This window comes from Ambystoma mexicanum, chromosome 6q (assembly GCF_040938575.1).
Source record: "Ambystoma mexicanum isolate Mex_15411 chromosome 6q, UKY_AmexF1_1, whole genome shotgun sequence".
In the NCBI taxonomy this organism is placed as follows: domain Eukaryota; kingdom Metazoa; phylum Chordata; class Amphibia; order Caudata; family Ambystomatidae; genus Ambystoma; species Ambystoma mexicanum.
In genome coordinates, this window is record NC_090937.1 from 1,428,045,339 (window position 1) to 1,428,068,207 (window position 22,869).

Genomic DNA, 22,869 nt, shown 5'->3' on the forward strand with positions numbered 1-22,869 from the left:
TCGTCTAGCCGTCCGGGAGGAGTTGAGTCAAAGGAAGTAACTGAGCTGGCGTTGAACCAAGTTTCTGTGAGTGCAAGTATGTTTTGGTCAGTGTCTTCAAGGAGAAGGCAGGTGTCAGCAGAATGTTTGATGGCTGAGCATGAGTTGAGAGTTGCCAGATGGAGATGGTCGCTGTCTTTGAAAGATTTTTGAGGAGTGGTATCGGGACGTGGGGCATCCGTCTGGAGAGGTGGAGTAGAAGGGGCAGGGTAAGGAGAAGCAGGTTAGAGGTGGTAGAGAGTAGGGAGGAACAGAAGTCCGCCCACTCACATAGTGTTTCAGTGTTTCATTGGACCAGGTGTATGCTACAATTTCTTTGTACCAAGCTACAGCCCTCTCGCCCTCCTAAGATGAGCCTGGCTGCTCTGTATATGCACAGGTGATACAGTCTTATACTAAAAGTGGAGATTTATACTGTCTCAGTTGTATGGTTTTACTAAGCTCTTAGATGAACTTCAGAGAAACTGTCCTAACTGCCTCTGCAATAGTCTTTGAGGGATTGTAAATCCTCCCTCCGTCCTCAAAGGTCTTGCATCGGCAACACCCAAGAGGGTAGCAAGAGAAGATCACAAACGTATCGAGGAAACCAGAGACGCTGCAGTATTTCCTGCTGAAGCAAGCCCGACAAGGCTCCGGCCCCAATCCCTCACTTCAACACCCCAATAAGGGGGGCAGCTTGTCAACTTCGTCACAGATTGCAAGTCCATCACCTCCGACAAATGGGTGTTATCCATCATTCAGCACGGTCCTACCCTGGAGTTCATTGGGCTCCTTCCATCGATTCCTCCCTTTTGAAGGGCGGAAACAATCCTGTCCCTGCTCCTACAGGAGAGTACCGCCCCCCCAACAAAAGGAGCAATCCAGGTCATAGCAGCGCATCTATGGGGCACAGGAGAACACTCCAGCACATCTTGGGCCTGCTGAGAAAAGTGGATTTTCTCTCCTCTCTAGACCTAGAGGATGCATACTTCCATATTCCCATTAATCAGTGGCACAGTTGTTTTCTCTGCAGGAAAACATTACCAATTCAAAGCCTTGCCTTTCGGACTAAAGTCAGCGCCAAGGGTGTTCACCAAGACACCCTCCAATGGCTGACTCATTGTTTCAACCTCACTCAGGTTGCTCCTTTTCGCCTCCCAGCTCATCCGTTCACTGTCATCACAGATGCCTTGCTGAAGGTTTGGGGAGCTCACATGGGCAAATTCCAAGCCAGAGGCCTGTGGTTGCCCGAAGAAAAGGCTCTATACATCAATGTTCTGGGTCTGCCAGCGGTGTTATGGGCTTTTAAGTCTTTCAAGCCCCAGTTGCAGTACCTGGTAGTCCGTGTCTTCAGGCCACCACCACTATTTTCTATATTTCCAAGCAAAGAGGGGGTGGCTGTTTGACCCGCCCATGATTGTCAACAGAGGCCCAGGCGTTGGAGACATCGGCACTGGCACACATGTTCCTAATTCCCTCCCATCTGTCAGGGATCCACAATAAGATAGCATACTTGTTCTGCAGGGTATTCTGCTCCTGCTACGAATGAAAACTTCACCATGGTCTGTGCCTCTTGGCTGGGTGGCGACATCCAGAGATTGATCTGTTTGCAGCGACAACCAACAAGAAATGCACAAGGTTTGCAAGTGGGTTCACCCAGAGAGAGACACCTAGGGTATGCGTTTGTGTTCCCATGGGAAGGACTGCTCCTCTACTGTCCCTTTCCACCTGCCTCAACTTCTCAGTGCACTCAAGCAACATCGCTGCACAACGATTTTGTTGGCCCTGAAACATCCTGGTACACGACCTGCTTCACCTGTCAGTGGCCACCTGCATCAGGTTGCCCCCGCTCTCCGACCTCTGCAGAGGCGACGGGGTCCGCCTTCCACCACGACCCAGCGTCCCTCATATTGACAGTCTGGGTCCTGCAATCCTAGAATTTGGAAATATACTGCTACCTCCAGACTGCAGAAGCATCTTGGACAGAGCACGGGCGCCATCTACATTGTCCTGCTACAGAAGCAAATGAAAGCGCTTTTCTGTCTGGTGAACAAATCAACACCTGGAACCGTTACATTGAGGCAGCAGATGTCTTGTCATACCTCATGTCTTTGGCAAATGCTGGTTTAGCACACTCGTCCATCAAGGTTCATTTAGCAGCCATTTCACTCTACCCACATGCCCCAGGTACTCTTTCCGTTTGGTCCCAGAGGTTGGAGAAAGAATTCCTCAGAAGGCCGTTTTTCACCTCTCCCCCTGTCCGAGCTCCTGCTCCTCCTTGGGAAATCGACGTGGTCCTCTCAAAGCTACTGGGCCCTCTTTACGAACCTCTGCACAGAGCCCACTTGAAATTTCTCTCCTGGAAGACAGAATTCCTAGTTGCCATTACTTCAGCCAGACAGGTGGGCGAACTGCAGCCACTCTCCTACAAGCCTCCCTACTTGACTTTTCACCAGTCTAAGGTGGTCCTTCGAATCAACCCTTCCTGCATGCTGAATGTTCCTTCTGCATTCCACTTTAATGAACCCTTGTGTTACGCTCACCTGGTCTCTGTGGGGACGTTGGGGCACGGTTGGAGCTCTCCCTGGATTTGGCCTCCCTGGATCTTGCTTTACCCCCAGCTCAGCGATTTGATCTGGTCAGGTTGCTGGCAATGCCCTGTTATTTTGCAAAGATGAGCTCTCCGTCCTGCTTCCCTTCAGCAGGGGTGCTATAGACGGACCCAGTTGCTTCACTGGCCCGTATGCGTAATGGCCCAGACCGGCTGCGACCAATCCTTGTGGGAGGTGAGTTTTAACAATGATTATTGTCCGTATGGTTCTGTAAAGTCGTTCCCAATGATTGTCCGTATCCTGCTGAGTTGCGTTGCTGACAGCGTACCCACGCAGTGTCAGAAAAGAATGGAGCAGACCCCACTAGAAGGTAAATAGGGTTTCTTTTTTATGAAACTCTTTTTTTTTTAGTGGTCCAGAAAACACAAAACACATTTACAGCTTCGTCGTACAAATTGAAATCAACATGGTACGGTAATATAGAGAAACAACAGCACATTATACATCTTGCCGAGGTGGCAAGTCTAAACATCACTGTCATCATCAAAGATCATATCACAAAGAAATATTCTGAGGGGTCCCCAAATATCCTTAGGTCTGCACACCGAAGGGCGTGTGAGGACAAACTGTTCTTCAGCCTTGTTTACATAAACCAGCTCCCGGAGGAACTGCTTCACAGTGGGTGGCGCCGGATTTTTCTATTGTTGCAGAATACATTTTTTGGCCACTGCACAAGTGACATTAAACAGTCTTCTGATCTTTTCGGAGCACTTTCCTATATCCCCGAATAAATATTTCTATGGGGTCAACACCGGGGGGGATTTGTGTGATTTGTGTGATTTCATCAAGTATATCAGCCACCTCCCTCCAGAACCCAGCCACCACCGGGCAGCTCCAATACATGTGGAACGAGCCAGCGTAGTCCGCTTTGCATTTGGGGCATTGACTCGGAGTATCTGAAACAAACTTGGCTATCTTGGCCGGGGTGTAGTGCAATCTGTTAAGAATTTTAAACTGGATCACTCGTAGTCCAGCATTCAGGGAAACCTTCTTAGTCAGAGAAGAATACCTGTCCCAAGTCTTATCGTCTATAGGGATCTGGAGATCTTTTTCCCATTTATCCCTGTTCAAATTAGCCGTGGGTGAGTGGCATGTACTATGGCATATAGGCTGGACACCCTCAAGCGGTCTCCGGCCATGATCATCTGCACGCAGGGGTGTGTAGGGGGTTCGTCAGGGAAAGACGCCAGTGTTTCTGGAATGCCGATCTCATGCGATAGTATTGCAGAACCCTAAGTGGGACCCTGCCTAACGCCCCAGTTATCGGCTGAAGGGTCGCAAACTTTCCCTCGATAAACATATCTCCCAGGCGCATCTCGTCACCGGGGTCCCAGGCTGACCGTAGGCAGACATCGTGTATCGGAGGGATACCAGGGTAGTTCCAGAGGGAGACCTCCGGATTATACAGGGTCGACAGTCTCAGTTTCTTGAATATTGCCCTCCAGGCACCAACCGTGCAACTAACAGGGTTGAAGTCGCATGTATCCCTATAATGAGCATCAAAAATCAGACTGTTCGTGGGGGAGGTGGTGAGTTCTTCTACATCCACGTGCGGGGGGCCCCCATCCCTGGAATACCAATATTTAGAGAATTGGGCCTGGGACACCTAATAATACAGTTCAAAGTCAGGAGCCGCTAGGCCACCCGAAGAGTATGGCTCAGTTATCTTTCCCCACCCTATTCTTGGAGTCTGCCCATGCCATAGGAAGGCTGTAGCCATTGACCTAAGTTTAGTGAAAAAGAGTCTTTCCGGCCAAATCGGTATGTTCACAAACAGGTACAGTAATTTGGGTAGGACTACCATTTTAAGGACTGCTATCCTGCCGTGTAGTGATATCGGAAGGCGGTCCCACAATAGCAGTTTAGTCTTCAAGGCCTGTAGCGCGACATTATGATTGTCAGTGTATAGCCTATTTTTCCCGTGCGAAACAAGTATCCCCAAGTATCTGATGGACTCATTGGACCACTTCAGCCCGCCCAGAGAGACAGGGCAGCCAGTTGCCGGTGTGAGAGGGAAAACCTCTGACTTATCCTTGTTTATGGAGTAGCCAGAGTGCGCAGTAAATTCTTGTATCTCCGCCATTATGGGCGCTAGGTTGTTTTCCGGTTCACGGATATATAAGAGCGTGTCATCCGCGTACAGGGATATTAGCTGAGTGGCCCCCTTCAGGTTAATGCCCCTATTGGAATGTCGAAGCCTGACCGCTATTGCCATTGATTCTATAGTTAAGGCAAATAGTATAGGCGAAAATGGGCAGCCCTGCCTAGTGCCCCGCCCCAACAGAAACATATCCGAGATTGACTGATTGGTCAGAACCCGGGCCCCGGGTTTCGTGTAAAGCAATTTCACGTACCTAATGAAGTTCGGGCCTATCCCAAATTACTCCAGTACTGCTACTAAGTAAGCCCAGGACACAGAGTCGAAGGCCTTCTCAGCATCTAATGATACGGCCACAGCGTTCCTGCCCGGGTCAATTTGGGCCATTATGCCAAAGAGCCTACGCAGGTTGAGTGCCTTAGGTAAATAGGGTTTTTAAATTAAATGCAAGGCTTGGGTGTTGCGCGGTCAAGTGTTAAATGTTTATGCGGTTTCTAACCTTGCGCTGCCTTTCTTGCAGGGATGGCCTGGCGTCGGAAAATGGAGAACGGCTATCCGGGAAGCTGTTCGCGGCTGCAAGATGGAAGAACCGTGAGGATACCTGACAAGAAGAAGACTTCTGCGTGAATGAAGACTCCGACAGGTGAGGAAGAGGCGCCCAACAGAAGATGGATTCGAGGAGACAGATAAGGTGCGCCCTGGAGATACTGGCGTGAAGCTCGTAGTACTTCAAGCGGTGTTATGGTTGGCTTCAGGTAAGGTGCGCGCTGCGTATGCCGGATTGAGGTTGGATGGGTTCCGGGCAATGGTATAGCTGGATCCAGGTAAGGTGCGCGTTGAAGATGTACAGCTGGAATCAGGTAGGTGCGCCCCGAAGATGGGAAGCTGGAACCAGAAGATGCAGAGCTGGAAACCGGTAAGAGCTTCAGATGGCGGTAAGCGTTACGCTGCATACAGCAGATTAACGCGAAGCTTCAACATGCGGTGGGGCCGTCTTAAATAGTCTGACCCTAGCCACTCCCCTTTAGCTCCGCCATGTGGCCCCACCTCACCACTCCCATAGATGATTGCATGTGCCTTCCAATGCTTTCTAATGGCCACGCCCGGCCTGGAAACACGTGCCTTGGACCCAAGGTGTGCAGAGCACACTTTCTTTGAGCCTGGCGCCAAAGGCGCCAGGACAGGGTCCATTTGGACCCTTTGGAAGGAGGAAATAAGGGCCCTTGGTTAGTCGCCATGACACCTTGGTTCTGCCATTGTTCTTTGGCTCTCCTTTGTCTCGGGCAGAGCAATCCTTGCTTTTGTACTTGTGCATCCAACACAAGCTCTTTAAGACGAGGTAGAAATACTTTGAGATGGATTGAGATGCAGAATATACTCGAACATCAATAATTAAACTGACTCAAGAAGTTGGCAAAGTACTGTTAGGCAGAATTGCATGCAGTACCCTTTGGGACCACCACATACAATTAAGACTACAGGTGTAAGCAAAACCAACCTTTGGTATAAGTCTGTACTACGCAGTTTAGTGGAGGTGAGCTGAGCAGCCAGGCTTATCTCAAGAGGGAATGTGAGCAGTACAAGAGGTTACACAGAGGTCTTACAATCACAGTGGTTCAAGTGGACACGTACACCCAAGGTTGCTTGGTAAAATACCTATTAATTTATTACACAATCATTTAGAAAACATTCACTAGAAGGAGGCAACTGAATAATCTACACAAATATACTTCAATAGCAAACCAATACGTTTCTGAATAAATTAAGCTCCCCTGATATAGGAGTAAAATGGCATTTTAGTTAATTTCAATGAGAGTAAAAAGGCACAAGTTAGCAGAATAGATCACAAATACTTTCTTAGGCAGTGCAAATAGTTATAGTTCACTAGAGGACTTGATTCAGTTCAATAGGCCTAGGCCAAAGTTAATGGACTAGTATCTTGGATAGGAAAGAGTAGTTCTTGAAGTAAACGGTAAAGTCTTTGCGAAAGTTCTCAGAAGTAGTTTGTACAGAAAATAATCATTTGTTGGGTCACAAGCTGATTAGGCCTATAAGTTGGGAAAGTTCCACAAACTTTCACCGCGAGAGAAGCGTTCTCTCAATCGGGTTGGCACAGTACCTTAGTATGAAGCAAAAAGATGCAGCTGAAGACGTTGGTTCCTGGCAGTTCCTGCAGATCTCGCTGTTCCTGAACCTCAGTCGTGGGGACAAGAGGGAGGATGTCGGTGGACTCCTGCCCTGCACGGGTTAGTTGGAAAACGCTGACATAATGGAGTCACTTCAGTGTGAGTAGCTGTCCTTCCCCCTGGTTAATCCTAACCAGCTCCGAGAATGGTTTCCAGGTGGCTTACTAGTTGATTGGTCCCACCAACTCAAAGGAAGAAGTCGTACTTGAAGGGGCTTCTCTGTCAAAAGGAGCTTTGGCAATTCAGACCTGCAGCAGGGTTCACCAGGCAAACCAACGGACCAGGAGTTGCAGCAGCCGTCCTCTTCCAGCTCGCCTCCTGTTCTTTCGTTCCAGTGGTCGACTCTGCTTTCCAGTCCTGGAGACTCGCCTTTTAAACAGTTTTCTCCCATTCATTCCAGCCTAGCTGCCACTCACCCAGCAGGTTGGCTGTCCTTGCCGGACAGTCAGCCAGCCAATCACGCCAGAGTCCATTTGGGTCTCCATTGAGACTAAGCACAGGGAGTTTCGGGCCCTCCCTCGCTTCCTGCCCACCCCAGACATTCGGGCACCAGAGGCGGTCTTCAGTCCTGAAGTCCAACAAAGGGACCAAACCTGGTTTGGCGCGCAGAGACAAACACTAGAAGGACCTTTCCAAAAAGAAATGGTGGAAAAAGAAGACCGGGACCCGTTTAACCAAAGGGGCTTAAATCGCCATCTTGAAAAACATGGTTCCTGCGATTTTCAGCAACCGGTGTTCGCGGTCGGGAAAAATCATGGTAATTCATTGTAAAACCACTGCAACCAGCCATTTCGATAGAAAAAGGTAGCATTTGACTGTTACATGAGTTTCTAGACACGGGATACTAGGTAACCCCTCCAGCACTGTATAGGAAGATGGTGTATGCTGGGTCTAGGAAACAGTAGTCGATCCCAGAGAAGGTGTTTAAACCTTTGGGAAGTTTAAAAAGCCATCCCTGTGTCACTGCACTGAGGGTGCTGTGTAACACACATGAAAAGATGCCTATGGAGTTATCTTAAAACTCCACAATCAAAGAACACAAGAGTGAAACGCACATCAAAATACATGAGTGGGTGAAAAAAAGGCTCACTCTTTCCAGGTTAAAAAAAAGCAAGTCCTCAAAATCCAGCAAAGTTGCTGGGGATCTCTAAGGTGAAGGGAAATAGCACATTTTTGAGAATTCTCCCTAACAAGTACGTCTGTTTTAATATCAATTATCTAAAACGGGGAGGTAGAACGAACATCAACAAACTCGCTCGATCGTCTCACTTAAAGCATATCATTAAAAAAGTACCTTATATTCTAAAAACTCATCATTACTGACATCAATCTACATGGCAAACTACAAAAATCTACTTGGGGATGTGATTACAGGGAACATCTAGGTATACATTCCATACTTGTCAGGGAAGGCGATTGGGTACCTAACATCAGGTGGGGCAACTAAGCCCTCCTCTAGTGCAGGTCACTATGAACATCGTCAAATACACAACGTCCCATTAGTTATACAAACAATAGGGCTCTCCATGACGTGTCCCTCTATAATTAGTTGGCACCCTCGTACCCCTCTGTAATATTCCACACACGCAAGCAGCACGCAGGCTGGCATCCAGGTGCTGGTGGGCTGGCCATAACCATAGCTTCCCACCAATTAGCTTGTCATCTATCATCACCCTTGCAGTCTGCTAGTCAATTAAGGCTTTGAACTTGGCCTTGGAAATGTTCTCTGTGCTTGAGCATAAGAGGGAGTATAGGCATACTCTGTCTTCTTGGTTTCGATACAGCTCGTCCTAGTGTCTATTTTCATCCAACCACGTGCCTGCAGACCATGGTGTCGAGCCTTTCTGTATTTAAAATACTATTAAATGATGAACCTCTGACGTCTTCAATGTTCTCGCTACTCACCTAAGACAGTAGTTTTGTTCTTTTCACACGTTCTGTAACTTCTGAACGAACATTCAGGCCCACGGTGGTTTGACTTCTTGGTGTTGGGCCCACCAAGCCTTTCCTTGACTCCCCTCCATGGTTAAGCTTTTGATTTCTAACTGCGACACACTGAAAAAGCCTTTCTGCTCACAGTGTCCAGCTCTGCTAAAGTGCGTTGTGAAATCATCCATAGTCCATACATTCCTATGCATATATGTTGGCGCGTCGCCGCAATCTATTCACTACATAGCCAGCCTTAAGAATACTTTGTCTGCTTGCATTACTGCATCTGTACAATTGTAAAATGACTTGACGTTTTCTTAATTATTTCTGTAGCATGAACATCTTCATCTCAAGCCCGAAATGTTGCTATTCTTTGACACCTCTTCTTTAGTGCCTATAGAATGCTTATGTCCTCTCGTCTCTGCATCTCTTCTGGGTGAGTCAGCTCTGCTTCTTCATGACATCACCAATCTTCTCTTTTGCTCGTCTTTCCCACTTCCTCCAGGATTTCATTCAAATGGCCATCATATTGTCGTGAATGCATATATGGCTTTCTCAATGGGAACCTTACTTCCTTGATCCTTTTTGGTATGGGTATTCTCACTGGCATTGCACTTGTTTCACACTCTGGTTCCCAACATATAGACAGCATGGGTGAGGAGCTTTGGGTGGGGGTCCTTGGCTCCACCTCTACACTTTCCTTGAATTTCGCCCGAGCCCACAAATTCTCCGATGCTTGCGCTAAGGAGTTCCCCATGTCATCACAGTTGTTTGTTGCCTTCGAACCTTCCCTCCAGGGCAACGCCCTTTCAAAGTCTTCCATTGCTAGATGGCTGTCGGCATGCCTTTCCCACTGTCATCGTATGGCCAACTGGCCCCTTCCAGGAAGACCAAGAGCACACTCTACAAGGCTGTGGCTTGTACTAGGGCGTTCCTGTCCAGTGTTCCCTCTGCTAGACATCTTAAGGGGAGCCATGTGGAGCTCTCTCCATACCTTCACACGGAACTACTGCGTTGATAGGGATTCCAGGTCGGAGTCCCAGGTCGGCCATGCCGTACTTTGCAACCTGTTTGCATGAGGTGAATGTTCCAGAGGCGAGTTGGTTACATGTGTTGAGCTATGCCTCGACCCGTTTGTTTGTATATAGGTTCTGCTGTGTAATTTTATTCAAACAGGATGTGAGTCTATCAAATTTCAAATGCTGGAGAAGGAGTAAGTTACTTAACTGTGACTCCTGTTCTCCAGCGTTGCCATCTTTCATAGATTCACTAGCGACCCTCCCTCCTACCCATATCTGGCTCTTCTTGGCACATACTGCCATATCACGTGCACTGCCAAATCTTAAGATGGCCACTAGGGGTGGAGCTAGGGGGACTTGTCTAATTGGCCGTGGGCAGTATGACACAAAATATCTCTAATGGAGCACCGAAGTGACTAGCCGTTTAGAAAATGTAAAGATAAACTGCTTTAATGTTAGAGGATTCCCTGTCTGACAATGGGGATATCCAAACAGCATGTGATTCTATGAAAGCTACCAATGCTTAAGAACAGGAGATTACCGGTGAGTAACTTATTCCTTCCATCTCCAGCTCTGATTGGTTATTTGTTATTCTTATTTGAAAGTTAAAACTGGTTGGTTACTCTTCTGGGATGGTGTTCGTTTTATTGAGTGGCTCCACGTTTGTTTAATCATGTAATAATCTTGATTACCTGCAATGACCATCTGCAAGGCTTTTTAAGCATTGGTGGTGCACAGCACCATCTTGATAGTGTTTTCTTCAGTATAGTTGTGAGGGGGTCAGCAGTGTGAGGCGGACAACTTTTTGATGCTTGTTCAAAACATGCATTTTTTTAAAGTATAAATGATATTGAATGCCTCACTAGCCTTACGCTGATGAGGATTTCCCTGCCTAACAAAACTAAAGAGAAACACTCTAACATAGGATGTCTGGCCCTCACACTTAAGCAGCAAATACACAAAGAAAATATATATGGTATTTCAGATAACATCAATTATATTCCCAGTTTCTTGATGACCTTTTAGTAACCTAGGTGAAATCCCTTCCCCAGGATTCAAGGTATATACAGCTTAAGGTCAAGTTTTGTTAACCGGAGTTCCAACAACAACAAAGCTCTTCTTGGTGAAATAAAGACTTTACATCTCCTCAAAATAGCATCAATGTTATTCCCATCCACAACGCTTTGCCACCACTTCCAATTATCCAAGAAGACTATATAAGAAATACAACTTCTATAAATGTTTGTGAAACACAAATCTTGATGAACAGTTATATAGAATTCACAATAGGATTATTTGTCAGAATGGCTTCACAGTGCTACTCCTTCTACCCCAGCAGCTTCACTTCTACTAAAAAGTACTATGAGAACATTATCCTTTGTCTTATAGTATTCCACTTCAATTGTACTACTGACAACCAGATATACCAACACACCTTCAGTACTTTGTGACTAAAGACAGGTTCTGACAATATTCACTTTTAGGTACTTCACCTTCGAATAGGCAAGGCATTCTTCCTCTGAATATCTCCCTACAAAAGAGGCAGCCTCTCTGTCTCTCTTGTCTGTCTGCCACAACAATAACCTAGGTTTGCCTTTATGACCCACTTCTCTGTTTCTTGTATGGTATTTGGCAGTATAGTTTGTGTCAACTTTGAATAGTGTGTATGAGCAAAAAGGTTTCCCATCTCCAACTTTGCCTTCATCTCTCTGCCAACTGTTAGCCGAAACAATTACCCAGAAGCCTGGGTGACACTCTCTTGGCTGCTGGTAATGCTCGCACACTTGTATGTTAGGCAAGTTTAAAATTGTTTCTGGCTTTGAGAAAGGCTGCTTTAGTCTCAATAGGGGAAGACGTTTGGCTTGGGAAATGCTTGCTCTCTCTCTCCAACTGCAGATACAATGTTTAAACACTACTTCCCTTAGAAATCAAAATTAAGCACACACAACCACTTCTTCATAAGGTTCAACAATGTCTTCTCATAATGTTTGTTCTGTGTAAAGAGGGAGACACAACCACTTCGGATCTGTGTGAAATTACAGAGTTGAAAAGTCTGATCACCAAATGTCCCCTCCGCCCCCATTTTTCGCATATATATATATATATATATATATATGCAAAAAATATATATATATGTGTGTGTGTGGGGGGGAGACCCCCCACATACCCCCATCTTAAAACAATACATGTTTATTAACTTTACTCCTCCTCCCCCACCACATATACATATGCGAATAAATGGGGGACAGACTTTTGGTGGTAGGACTTTTCTACTTGGGTAATTTCGTCGTAACCCAACACTTTGTTACATGGTTTACAAAGTTTAAGGGTTTAACAATGGCTTTTTCCTGCTACTTTTCCACTGTCCCATTATAAGAGTTCAACAAACAACTTTTTCTTGTAAGCAAGTGAATATTAAGCTGGATACTGTTGCCGGCAGTGGTTGCGCAAGAAATCAGAATGCCAGGTTTGACTCAGCGCCTTCTGTGATGCTCTCTCCATGTGTTGTATGACTTTTACTGCTTATGGCTTCACTTGGGACACCACACCCTTCCTGGCTGAAGGTGTCACCGGTCAGGCCATTCAAATAAGGAGACCCTCTCACTCCTGAGACCCACGGCTTCACAGCAACTCCTCATCTCAGTCTGACACCCTTCTTGCATGGCAACCTCTGAAATTAGGCTCACATGGGGAAAGGCAGCCTTCCTACACGCCTTCCGCTGCGCAGTCTCTGCACTTCAGAATGTGGGGGAACAGGACCCTCGCAGAGCAAGCAGGTGCAATCTGCTGCATCGACGTTCCGGCGTCACTTTGGTTCTCCCACTTCTGTCTGGATTGCCAACACTGTGCTTTCTTCCTTCTGCCTCCGCTACTACTGCTGCTACTGCACGCACTCCAGTCACAGTTTCAGCTCCTTCCGATTGCCTGTACTCGAGGGGGCCTTTTATGCCTCCCAGGTTCCTTCAGGTGTGGGCTGTTAGGCTTAATTGTCTTTCTACTACTACTGCTACAGCATAACTCTTCTGTGCTCTTCCAGTACTTATGGGACTTCTAGTCTTCAACAACAAAATGGGCCTCTTAAGTAACTTATTGATTTTCAGGGTAGATTTATTCCCCTTAGAATCATTTAAAGATGAACCTTTAGATTTCGCTGTTACAGAGGAACACAATTTACTTAAGGCAAAATTTCCATGTTCCTTTACATTATGGCTTTTGGGAGTAAGGAGAATTTTTATCCTGAAATACCCTGAAGGATCTTTCTGTTATTAATGCTTGTTGAGGTTTATGGTATTTGCGCCCAGAGGCATAGATCTTGTATGTGATTTAGATGCATCATAAAGGCAATATGCCATTATCTGTCTTGGAAATGTTGAAAGGCTTTCCCTTTCATAGGACAAATATTGCATCTCATCCCCACCTTGGGCCTTGTCTCCTCCCACAATACACCACCCCCAAGTCAGGATCAGGAAGTGTATGACTTTCTCAGGCCACCTAGGATGGGACTTTAGGGAGGGGTTCAGTGAGGGATCTGTCGGATTCATCACATAGTTTAGTGACATTCTGCACTTGGTATGTGTTACCGGAGACTCTGGGGCACCGTTGGTATCAATGTGATGTACTCGTCCCTCCTGTTTATCACACTGTCATGCAAGCGAGACTTCTTTTCCCTTACTAGTTTGTGAACTGTAAATTCACAAAATTCACTGTTACCTTTAATGTTTAACAATTGCTCCGGTTTCTGAGTATTGGGTGTGGCCTTTTTGGAACTCTGGTCCTCATTATTCTTGATGATTGTTAATGACTCTGGCTCCGTTGTAACTGTGACCTTCAATAAGGATTCTAGAGTCGTAGATTTAGACATGGTCCAATGGTATCCCTCCTCCCCCCTTGAGTGGGAGGCACATCAGGTAGCAACCAGACCAGTCCAAGCACTGATGGCTTGTTTCCTCCACATAACAGAATGGGGAGTTCCTGTCAACTCACCCTATTCCAATGGATCTGTGCTAAGATAACATGCATGTTTAATATCCAAAAATAGCCATCAAGTTCTACGGTTCAGGGCCTCAGACATGCCCAGTGAACAGTGTGCCATTTGGAAAAAACATAAAATCTTGCCAAGCATAAAAACCTGATAAAAAACGTAAGGGCAATAGGCATGCACATGGGTTATGTTTCCTTTAAGACATTACAAACAGTATGTCTCAATACAAGTTCGGCGGTGCAAGAAAGAAGTGGTGGTATTTCAGTTAACAGCACTTTTTTCTCACGCTGCTTTAATGATAACGTTGGCGGTAAAGTGGAGGATTCACGCCCAGCAAAAAGTTGGTGGTGAATCCGCCACTTTACTGAAAAAAATAGGCTGATTTACTGCCTATCAAATCTTCCAACAATCCCCATGGAGTCCTATGAACTCCAAAGATGGGGAATTACCACCACTTTTAATCCTGTGATAATTCCACGGCACCAAGTGGCAGTAATTCAGTGAATTTACCACCAACTCGTAATAAAGTCCTATGTCCAATGTCCAATTCAAGATCATTGCCAGTTCCCGGGGAGTACCAGCAGAGACATCAGTGCCCCTTGCCACAAAAATAGCTCTGAGACTCAAGAACAGTACATGGGTTTTTATTTTATAATTTATAAGGTTTACTGACGTCCCTCTCTCGCTAGTCTTCCCACGATCCTTCTCCCTAACACAGGCGTCCGTATCCTATTGAATGTTGACCTCTTCTGTCCCAATTTAACTTGGACTACAGATGTTGATCTGAAAGCTGGCATTCTAGCCTCATCTCTTGGACTTCGTAGCTGTCTCTAATCTGGCAAAAGATTAGTGATCTAATGAGAGTTTGGACAGTGACTCGCACTTACACTATTGTAATTGGACTAGTTCAGTCATGCACACGGCCACCTTTCTCCTTGCACTTCCCCTGCTTCTCCAGCCTCCTTCCACCACGTTTCTATGCCACAGGTCTTTACCTCCTCCTTCAACTCCCCTCCACCCTTTGCCCCTCCTTCCCCTTCTCTTCCTCCCACTCCTCCTCCCTCCTCTGCGGTGCTGCTACTCCCTCCTCTGCGGTGCTGCTACTCCCTCCTCTGCAGTGCTACCCCCCCCCCCCCTTTGCAGTGCTACTAGTACTCCCGGGGTGATAAACCCCCCACGGCGCTGTGCTGGTACACCCCATCGCCCTACGTTGCTGCTTCTCCCCCGCTACCTTGGTGCTCACCCCACCCTGGGCATAATCCAACACCCCTAACACCCCCCTTTGAGGTGCTGCTGCCCCCCCCTTCTGCTGTGTTGCTTCTCCCTCACCCTCTCTGTGGTGCTGCTACCCTCCCCACTCTGTGGTGGTGCCACTCCCCCCTCCCCCACCGCTGCACTGCTGCTACTTGCACTGCCTGACACCAATTTCAATCTCCCATCAAACCTGCATACAATATCGACTCCCTACTACCACTACTCCCTCCTGCATACCATACCATACCCACTACCTACTACAGCACTACTCTGCCCTACAAAAAATTACACTCCCCACTACCACTGCTCCGCCCTGCATACAATACCTACTCCCTACTAACACTACTCGTTCAAACACCCCCCTTTCACTGTGTAAACCTACACTTCACAAACACTCCTTACTCTATCCTTTCTAACCACTCTCACGATGCAAACCAGCATACTCACTAAGCCAATAACTGACCTTCTACAGTAAATTCCTCCACAGCTCCTTCTTTCCGCCTGCTGGTCTCTGTCGTTTTTCAATTTTACTGCTGATCTCACTCGCCTAACCATACAACCTACATTTTGTGCTTCTTGCCCCCTGTTTAAATATCCTTTGCCCTGTACTGATTGGTTATCTTTCCTTACCCAATTCGGGCCCGTCTCCCAGGTGTCTACGTGCAGCAAAAAGGTCTTGAAAAGGGGGATAAGTCCCACCCACTTTCTCATTGTGGGCTTACCACGTAATGGACATGGAAGCCTTGGAATTTCAATATCATAGTTTGTGTTTCTGGGTCTGCTTCTGTGGACAATTTCGATAGGTTTGGGGATTGATCCCTTTTCTGCCCTTAGTCACTGGTGGGACATTGCCCTGGTGGATCAATGGCGACCTGGGATGTCTCCTGTCCACATGCTTGTTATGGGGCTGAGAACACAGCACCATTATGGTGAGTAAAGTTTGCCCCTGGGTTGAGATGGAGCTATTTATTCCCTGGTTATTTAGTGTGTGCACTGCCGTCTGAGATGGATTGTTGTCTGTGCGGGTGAGTGTTTGTGCAGCTTCCTGTGGTGCTCCGCAGCTGTTGGTTTGTCATTTCTCTTTCTTTTGCTTTCCGGCTCGGGCGATGGAACGCTTGTAGCGCTGGCTGTGGGAGGATTTTCTCTGGATTTTCGCATCCCAACATCTTGATCTGTTGGAGTCTGTGTGTGGCACTGGAGTGTTCTCTCCCGTGTTGGCAGCTCTGGCTCTTAGCCTGCTTGTCAGCTCTACAATGTAGAGAAGCTCACCGGCAAGCATCTTGTTGAATAGGCATGGCATGATGCGTAGGTGTCCTGCACATATTCAAATCTGCACATGGGGTGGGGAAAAGAATTGAGGCCCTCTTCACTGCCATTATCCACAATGTTAGGACTGACCCTGGACTTCTTCCCATACCTCCCAACTCTTGCTTAGAGGGGCTTCCACCCCCTCGTGACAACGCAAAGCTACTGACCTTATCACACTCTATGAATACAGTACCAGAAAGGCTAGACGATCTGTGTAGCAGGGATCCAGGCTACAACTGGCTGTCCAAGCTGCTAGGTATGCCATTATCCAACATTTCACACTCCCCTCTCTGTCCCATTCGACTCCCCTTTGGCTTGCCCCATCATGGAATAGAACTTCAGACGGTTTCTGTCTCAAAGTACCACCTACCACTTAATCGTACAATAGTGGTGTGCCTTTTGCCTACTGTGATAGCCAGGTGTATGCTATAGGGCACCTGGCGGGGTCCTGATTTACCCAGGCGGGTATACGTATAATAGACAAAAAAAATCAGGATGGAGAGATCCGACAGAAAACAGAGAACTTCTGTGTGTGTGTGTATTTATTTTGCATCAACACAGAGAGTTACGGGTGACTAGACAATTTATTTTACAGGACTTTCGATAAGCACGAAAAATAAGTGAAATATAAACGGACAAGGTTGGTTGTGGATAGTGGTAACATAGATAGGTGTCGACCTCAGGATTATTGAGGTCGAAATTTCATTCAGATGCACATTTCCCACAGATGGAGGGGGTATAACAACCCTATAAAGCAGGGAAACATGCGCCTGAGACTTGCATTGGTCCAAGGCATAGTTTACACATGGTGCACACAACAATATTTACACATAACATACACGAGGGGGGATGGTATAGTTGTGTCACAGGGATCGACACAGGGTGTGTTTCGGCCAAAAAATGGGCTTAATTAACGCCTGTCTTTGTGCTGGCCTTCGTCAGGAGAGGCACCTGTGGCGGTGCTGTCCGTTGAATCTACTACTGTGGTAGCAGAAGGTTTGCTCTTTTGGTAATCCTTGGAAAATGCAGGATTGCCGGTGCATAAATGGCACTTGGTGAGTCGGCTGTCGTTTTCTACAGGCCGACGTCTCACAGGGTCCCGCGGGACTGGAATAAGCCAGGAATGGTCCCATATCGCAGTTATCTCGCAGGTGCTTTGCTGGACAGGGACCTCTGAACGCAACCACCATTTATGCTCCAGCAATCCTGCATTTTCCAAGGATTACCAAAACAGCAACCTTCTGCTACCACAGTTGAGTTCAATGGTCTATGTGCTGTCGACGCCCATAGGGCCCATAAACATGTGAGTGGTTGTAGTGCCTCCACCATTGACTACGTGTTTACTAACGCAGCCGCGTTGGCAATGGGGGAGGATATGGCTATTGTCACATGAGATGAGTGACCATATGCCCTTGTGTGTTTTAATAAAAATTTATACTTGCTGTGAGGTAGAAGTGTATGCCCTAAACGGCGACATATATCTGAATTAGAGACCGAATTGCATGTCATGGAATATAGCCAATCTAGATAAAGCGAACAGTATACAATCTAATTTCCTGCATTTAGCGCACCATTTCTTAACAGTCATAGTAGTGATAGACCTGGCATGATATAACCTTTTTTGAGGTTAATAACAAACATCATAGAAGCTACCCAGCAGCGAAGGAAATACAAAAATACACATGAACGCTGGAATAAGGCGAATGGACAAATACACCAGAAAAATGAGTCATGCTAATACACACCCCTGAGTCAAAATTGCAAAGATACTTGTAGCCCCGATAACAGGGACTGAGATTACCAAAGACATAAAAGTTGTAAAAAAGAACTATCGTAAGTGGTTATGTGAGAAAGAAGTTTGGCATAAATTTGGAAGCTACGTGGGATCCGGTAATACCATGTATATGATCAGAGGGACTAATTCAGAGGGGCTAATAACAAGGGATTGCCTATCAATGGTGTCTCTGAAGATGACTGTAGAGCACACATTGGAAAAACCCTGGGAGCCACCACCTCAGTGGACCCTGAGATGGAATTACCTAATGCTAAATGGGTCTATAAAGTGACAGTCACAGAATTAACCCTTATTATAGCACAGCTTCGGGACTCTCGCGCAGCAGGCCCTGATGGCACTTGCAATAGCCTAATTAAAACCTCTGCTAAGATATGGGTGGAAGCCCTGCAACTATTGTATATACATATAGGTGAATGTGAAACACTCCCTACTTCTTGGACTGAGAGCCATATCCTTCCGGTCCATAAGAAAGGTTGCTGGGGCGATCCTGCAAACTTTAGGATGTTGGCTGTGCTCTGCATTCCGACAAAAATATTCGCTAAGGTGCTTTTGGTTGAACTTAATCATTGGATAACAGAAAATGGCATTCTGCCCCCCAACCAAATAGGCTTTAGGAAAAATGCTGAAACGATACACATTTTTGTTGATCTTGGTATCGTCAGTTGAGCATGCATGGTATAGAAGAATGTGTCAGTCTTATGCTGCGTCTATTGATTTTAGCTCTGCATTTGATACTGTGATGCGAAATAGGTTGTAGGGCAATCTACTCTCATGGAATATTCTCCGTCGTCTTCTAAAACGCTCATGCTTCTTCACAAAGTAACAAGCATTAGAGTATGTTTAGCTGGCCAAGGTAAACTCCCGGAATCTCTTCTTACCTGTATGGGGGGTTAAACAGGGGTGTATTGTCGCTGCCCCACTGTTCAACTTGTATTTAGCTCATCTGGCAATTGTGTTTGAAAATCTAAAGGTACATCCAGTGAAAGTAGGAACACAGCAGCTAAACTGGGTTGACTATGCAGATGACCTGCTCCTATTAGACTACATTCCCAAGGGACTTAAAACAATATTAGATGCTCTCTGCATTTATGCTGAAAAAAGTGATCTAAGAGTTAACGTAAGGTCATAGCGTTCACAGGTAAACCTAATACTTATGGTAATAAATACAAATGGCAGATTAATAATCAACCTGTTGAATGCATTAAATACTATACGTATGGTGGATCACAATTTAAGTTGGATGTACCACTGGGATGAAACAATGAATAAATGCATTATGATTGTGCATTCCATAAGCTCTTTTATTGGAAAATGTGGAGGATGTTCTTTGAAGACTATATTGCTGCTTTATACTGCAAGGATTGAACGTGTAATAATGTTTGGGGTTGAAGTATGGGGATATAACCTCATTAACGAGGTCAGCAAATTTGAAGCAAAATTCCTTATTTTATTTCGGATGCAGAAATCACTTGCCATTGGGTACCTAAGACTGGAGTTTAGTCTTCTGGGCTCTCCATTAGTCTTTTGGGCTCTCCATTAGTCTTTATTCGAAAAGCGGTAGTGTGGTTTGAGAAGATGCTACACCTTGAGAATGGTACCATAATTGTCACCTACATCCAAGCCTATACGAGATTGGAGGATTTTGAGCGCTTGGGCATCTTGGGGAAACTGTATAAAGTACACAAGGAACGGCTTGTTGGGCTCACAGTATCCGCAAGTAGTGAATCATTCGGTGCACTATAACGCAGGCGCAAATATAAGTTGAATGAATTTAGCTATTGAGACGATTCTTATTCGCCTATCTACAAACATAAACAGTGGTCCTTTTATTCAACATAGAATGACGCGTAGTGACATTCCTGTATATATATATCTGCCTACCCACACAGCTTAATTATTCAACATTACTTAATGCTAAAGTTCAATGTCTGTAATGTTCTTGAAATTAAGGGAGCAAGAACTGGACTAGTCAGATCCGAGGGCCCGTGTAGGTTTAGGTTATGTGGTGAAAATGTGATAGAATCTCTAGAACTGTGATGCCTAAATGAGATTCAACACAAATATGTGAAATCATATAGCAGCACATTTGACAGCACTGATGACACCTTATGTGGAATATTTTGATGAAAGGTAACCATATTAAGTTCATGTATTTTATGGTCAAATGTTATCTTAACTGTATTGAGATTTTAGAGGAACTTTCTTGGAGCATATTGGGTGTATTTTCGAAAATGGACAGTGGTGATCTAAGAATATTAACATTTTAATTTGTATACCGATTTTATCTTAGATTTTATATGATGAGTTGTTAAGTATCAAATGTGGAAATGTTATAATATTGTATTGTATATACAAAGCCAGGTTTGGCCAGGCGTAAATTAAACTAAATAAATAAACTACATATTCCAAAGCCATAGGAAGCAGCTTACAACAAAATGGTGTGGTCTCTTCCAAAACCTTTGCATGCACATGTTTTCGAAATCAAAAATACTTTAAAGGCTCCAAAGCCAGTACATCCAGCACTGGCAGTGAAAATGTAATTGCTATCAGCGGGAGCAATAGAGAATGTACTAAAAATGAGAGCCCCAGGATTCTCTACAAGGTGGTAACCTCTGCTGGGAAAATGAAAAATATCTTTGATTCAAGTACTAGTCCATAGCGGACTAAACAAAATCAACAAAATGAATTTGGCTGGGGACGATTTGCATATGATTCCATTCATTCTTGAGTTCTCACATTTGTCATAAACTGGTGTGACTACTGATTTTAGGTGTTCTCCTTCAGGTAGCAATCCAACCCCAGAGCTTCCCCATGTGGCAGCACATTTCAGGGACGATGCCCACATATGCAGGCTTTGAGCCTCCTCGCTATACTTGGTGACCAACTCACTTCAGAGAGCAGTCCTGGAGAAGAATTTGGTTACTTAACTATTTAACAGTAGTTGTCAAGTGTTGGTTCCATGCAAACAGTCACAGATCGTCTTTCCTCTGTAGAGGCAATGTTTAAGAGGCCAAGTATTTGTGCTAGAGAATCTGGTAATCGTCTCTGAAGGTATATTGTATAGCCTGTCTCATTTGTCTGGCCTAAAACGTCTTATCGAAGGGCCTAGCTCACTGTATTGATGTTTAAATACAGTTATGCTTAAAATGGCTTTGTGTATTGTCAGCCGGAAGATAGTGAGTTATTTAAAGCTTGTGAACTGATGAAGGGTGTACACACTGGAGTACTATATAGTGTTACAGGTGGGTAATAATTTTTATCATACAGTTCTTGTATGTTTAATGTTCACTGCTTAGTCTAGTAACTATACGATAATGTTTCAAGGTGTATAACTACTGTTCTCCTGTTTAGGCCAAAGAAGCTGAAGTGAAAATGGCAGAAGTGGAAGGTGAAAAGGTAGACAATAAAACCAAGCTGGAAGCCACATTGCAGGAAGAGGAAGCAATTAGAAGAGAAAATGAAGAAAAAGCATTGGAGAAGGTTGCTGAAGCCGTAGAGAAAGCCAAGGAAACACTGCAGGTTAGTAAGTCCCCCTCTTTAACTTCTTTTTCCCATTTTATATTTTCTTTAAAAAAACTCAATGCATATATTCTATTTATTTGAATTTGTATAGCGCATTACAGCCCAAAGGCATTGAGGCGCTGTTGCATGATGTTGTCTTGTTTACAAAAAAAAGAATACTTGGTTCATGGTAGTTGCTCAAGGGTTACATAGAGCATAAACTTAGTTGTCGTTAAATTTCTACTGATGAGTATAGTCAAGAAACAAATACATTACAGATTTCAGATCCAACCTTGATGTAGGCCATAGAAGGGTTGCTATGTTATACAAATAACATTGTCGTAATCGCTTTGCGCAAGGCTGAATGTGAGTTAATCCTCCTAATGTGAGGTGGAAGGGTATTCCAGTGGGTTGCGGCCATGGTGGGGAAGCTTGTGCCTCCAGTTTGAACTCTGAGTCTTGGGAATAGCAATTCTGTTGGTATAGGCTGCTCTGATGGGTCTGGCTGAGAGTGGTTTAGCAATTCTTTGTGCCAGGTAGAGAAGAGCTAGATTATGGACGCATTTATGAGTGAGGGCGAGAGTTTTAAAGATGATCCTTTCTTTGACGGGAAGCCAGTGGACCTGTTTCCTGGTCTCAGAGATATGCTCCCTTTTAGCGATACCTGTTGCGGCCCTAAGAGCATTGTTTTGTACTATTTGGAGCTTAGAAACATTTTTTCCAGAGGTCTCTGCAAAGAGGGCATTGCAATAGTCCAATCCGGATCCTGTTATTTCCCTTGCAATGATGAGACAGTTCTGTTTTGAGAGGAAGGGTCTTGCTGCATTGAGCAGTTTGGAATAGTATGCTGAAGTAAAGCAATGGCATTAACCTGCCTGTCCATAGTAAGGTTGGAGTCCAGAGATACACCCAAAGGTTTTGACAACTTGGGAAACCTTGATTGGTGTGTTATCAATCAGGAAGGAACTATATTGTTTGTCCAGTCTTCCGATAGTGGCAGGTGATCCAATAAGCAGAAGTTCGGTTTTCTCCGTATTGAGACAAAGCCAATTTTCTCCCATCCAAGTTTGGATAGTTGAGTAAATGGAGTTGAGGGTGTGAATGTCGGTCTTGTAATCACCAGTAAGGGGTATAAGCACCTGCGCTTCATCTGCATAATTAGTGTAT

The 22,869-nt window shown here is 45.3% G+C and overlaps 1 protein-coding gene across 1 annotated transcript in view; it reads left to right on the plus strand.

Moving 5' to 3' along the window:
* Positions 1 to 22,869, plus strand: part of LETM1 (leucine zipper and EF-hand containing transmembrane protein 1) — a 919,975-nt gene that overhangs the window by 580,153 nt on the left and 316,953 nt on the right. Inside the window, exon 9 of the mRNA XM_069632136.1 lies at positions 21,553 to 21,720. Within this exon, the coding sequence (XP_069488237.1) occupies positions 21,553 to 21,720 (168 nt within the window). The remainder of the gene's footprint in view (positions 1 to 21,552; positions 21,721 to 22,869) is intronic.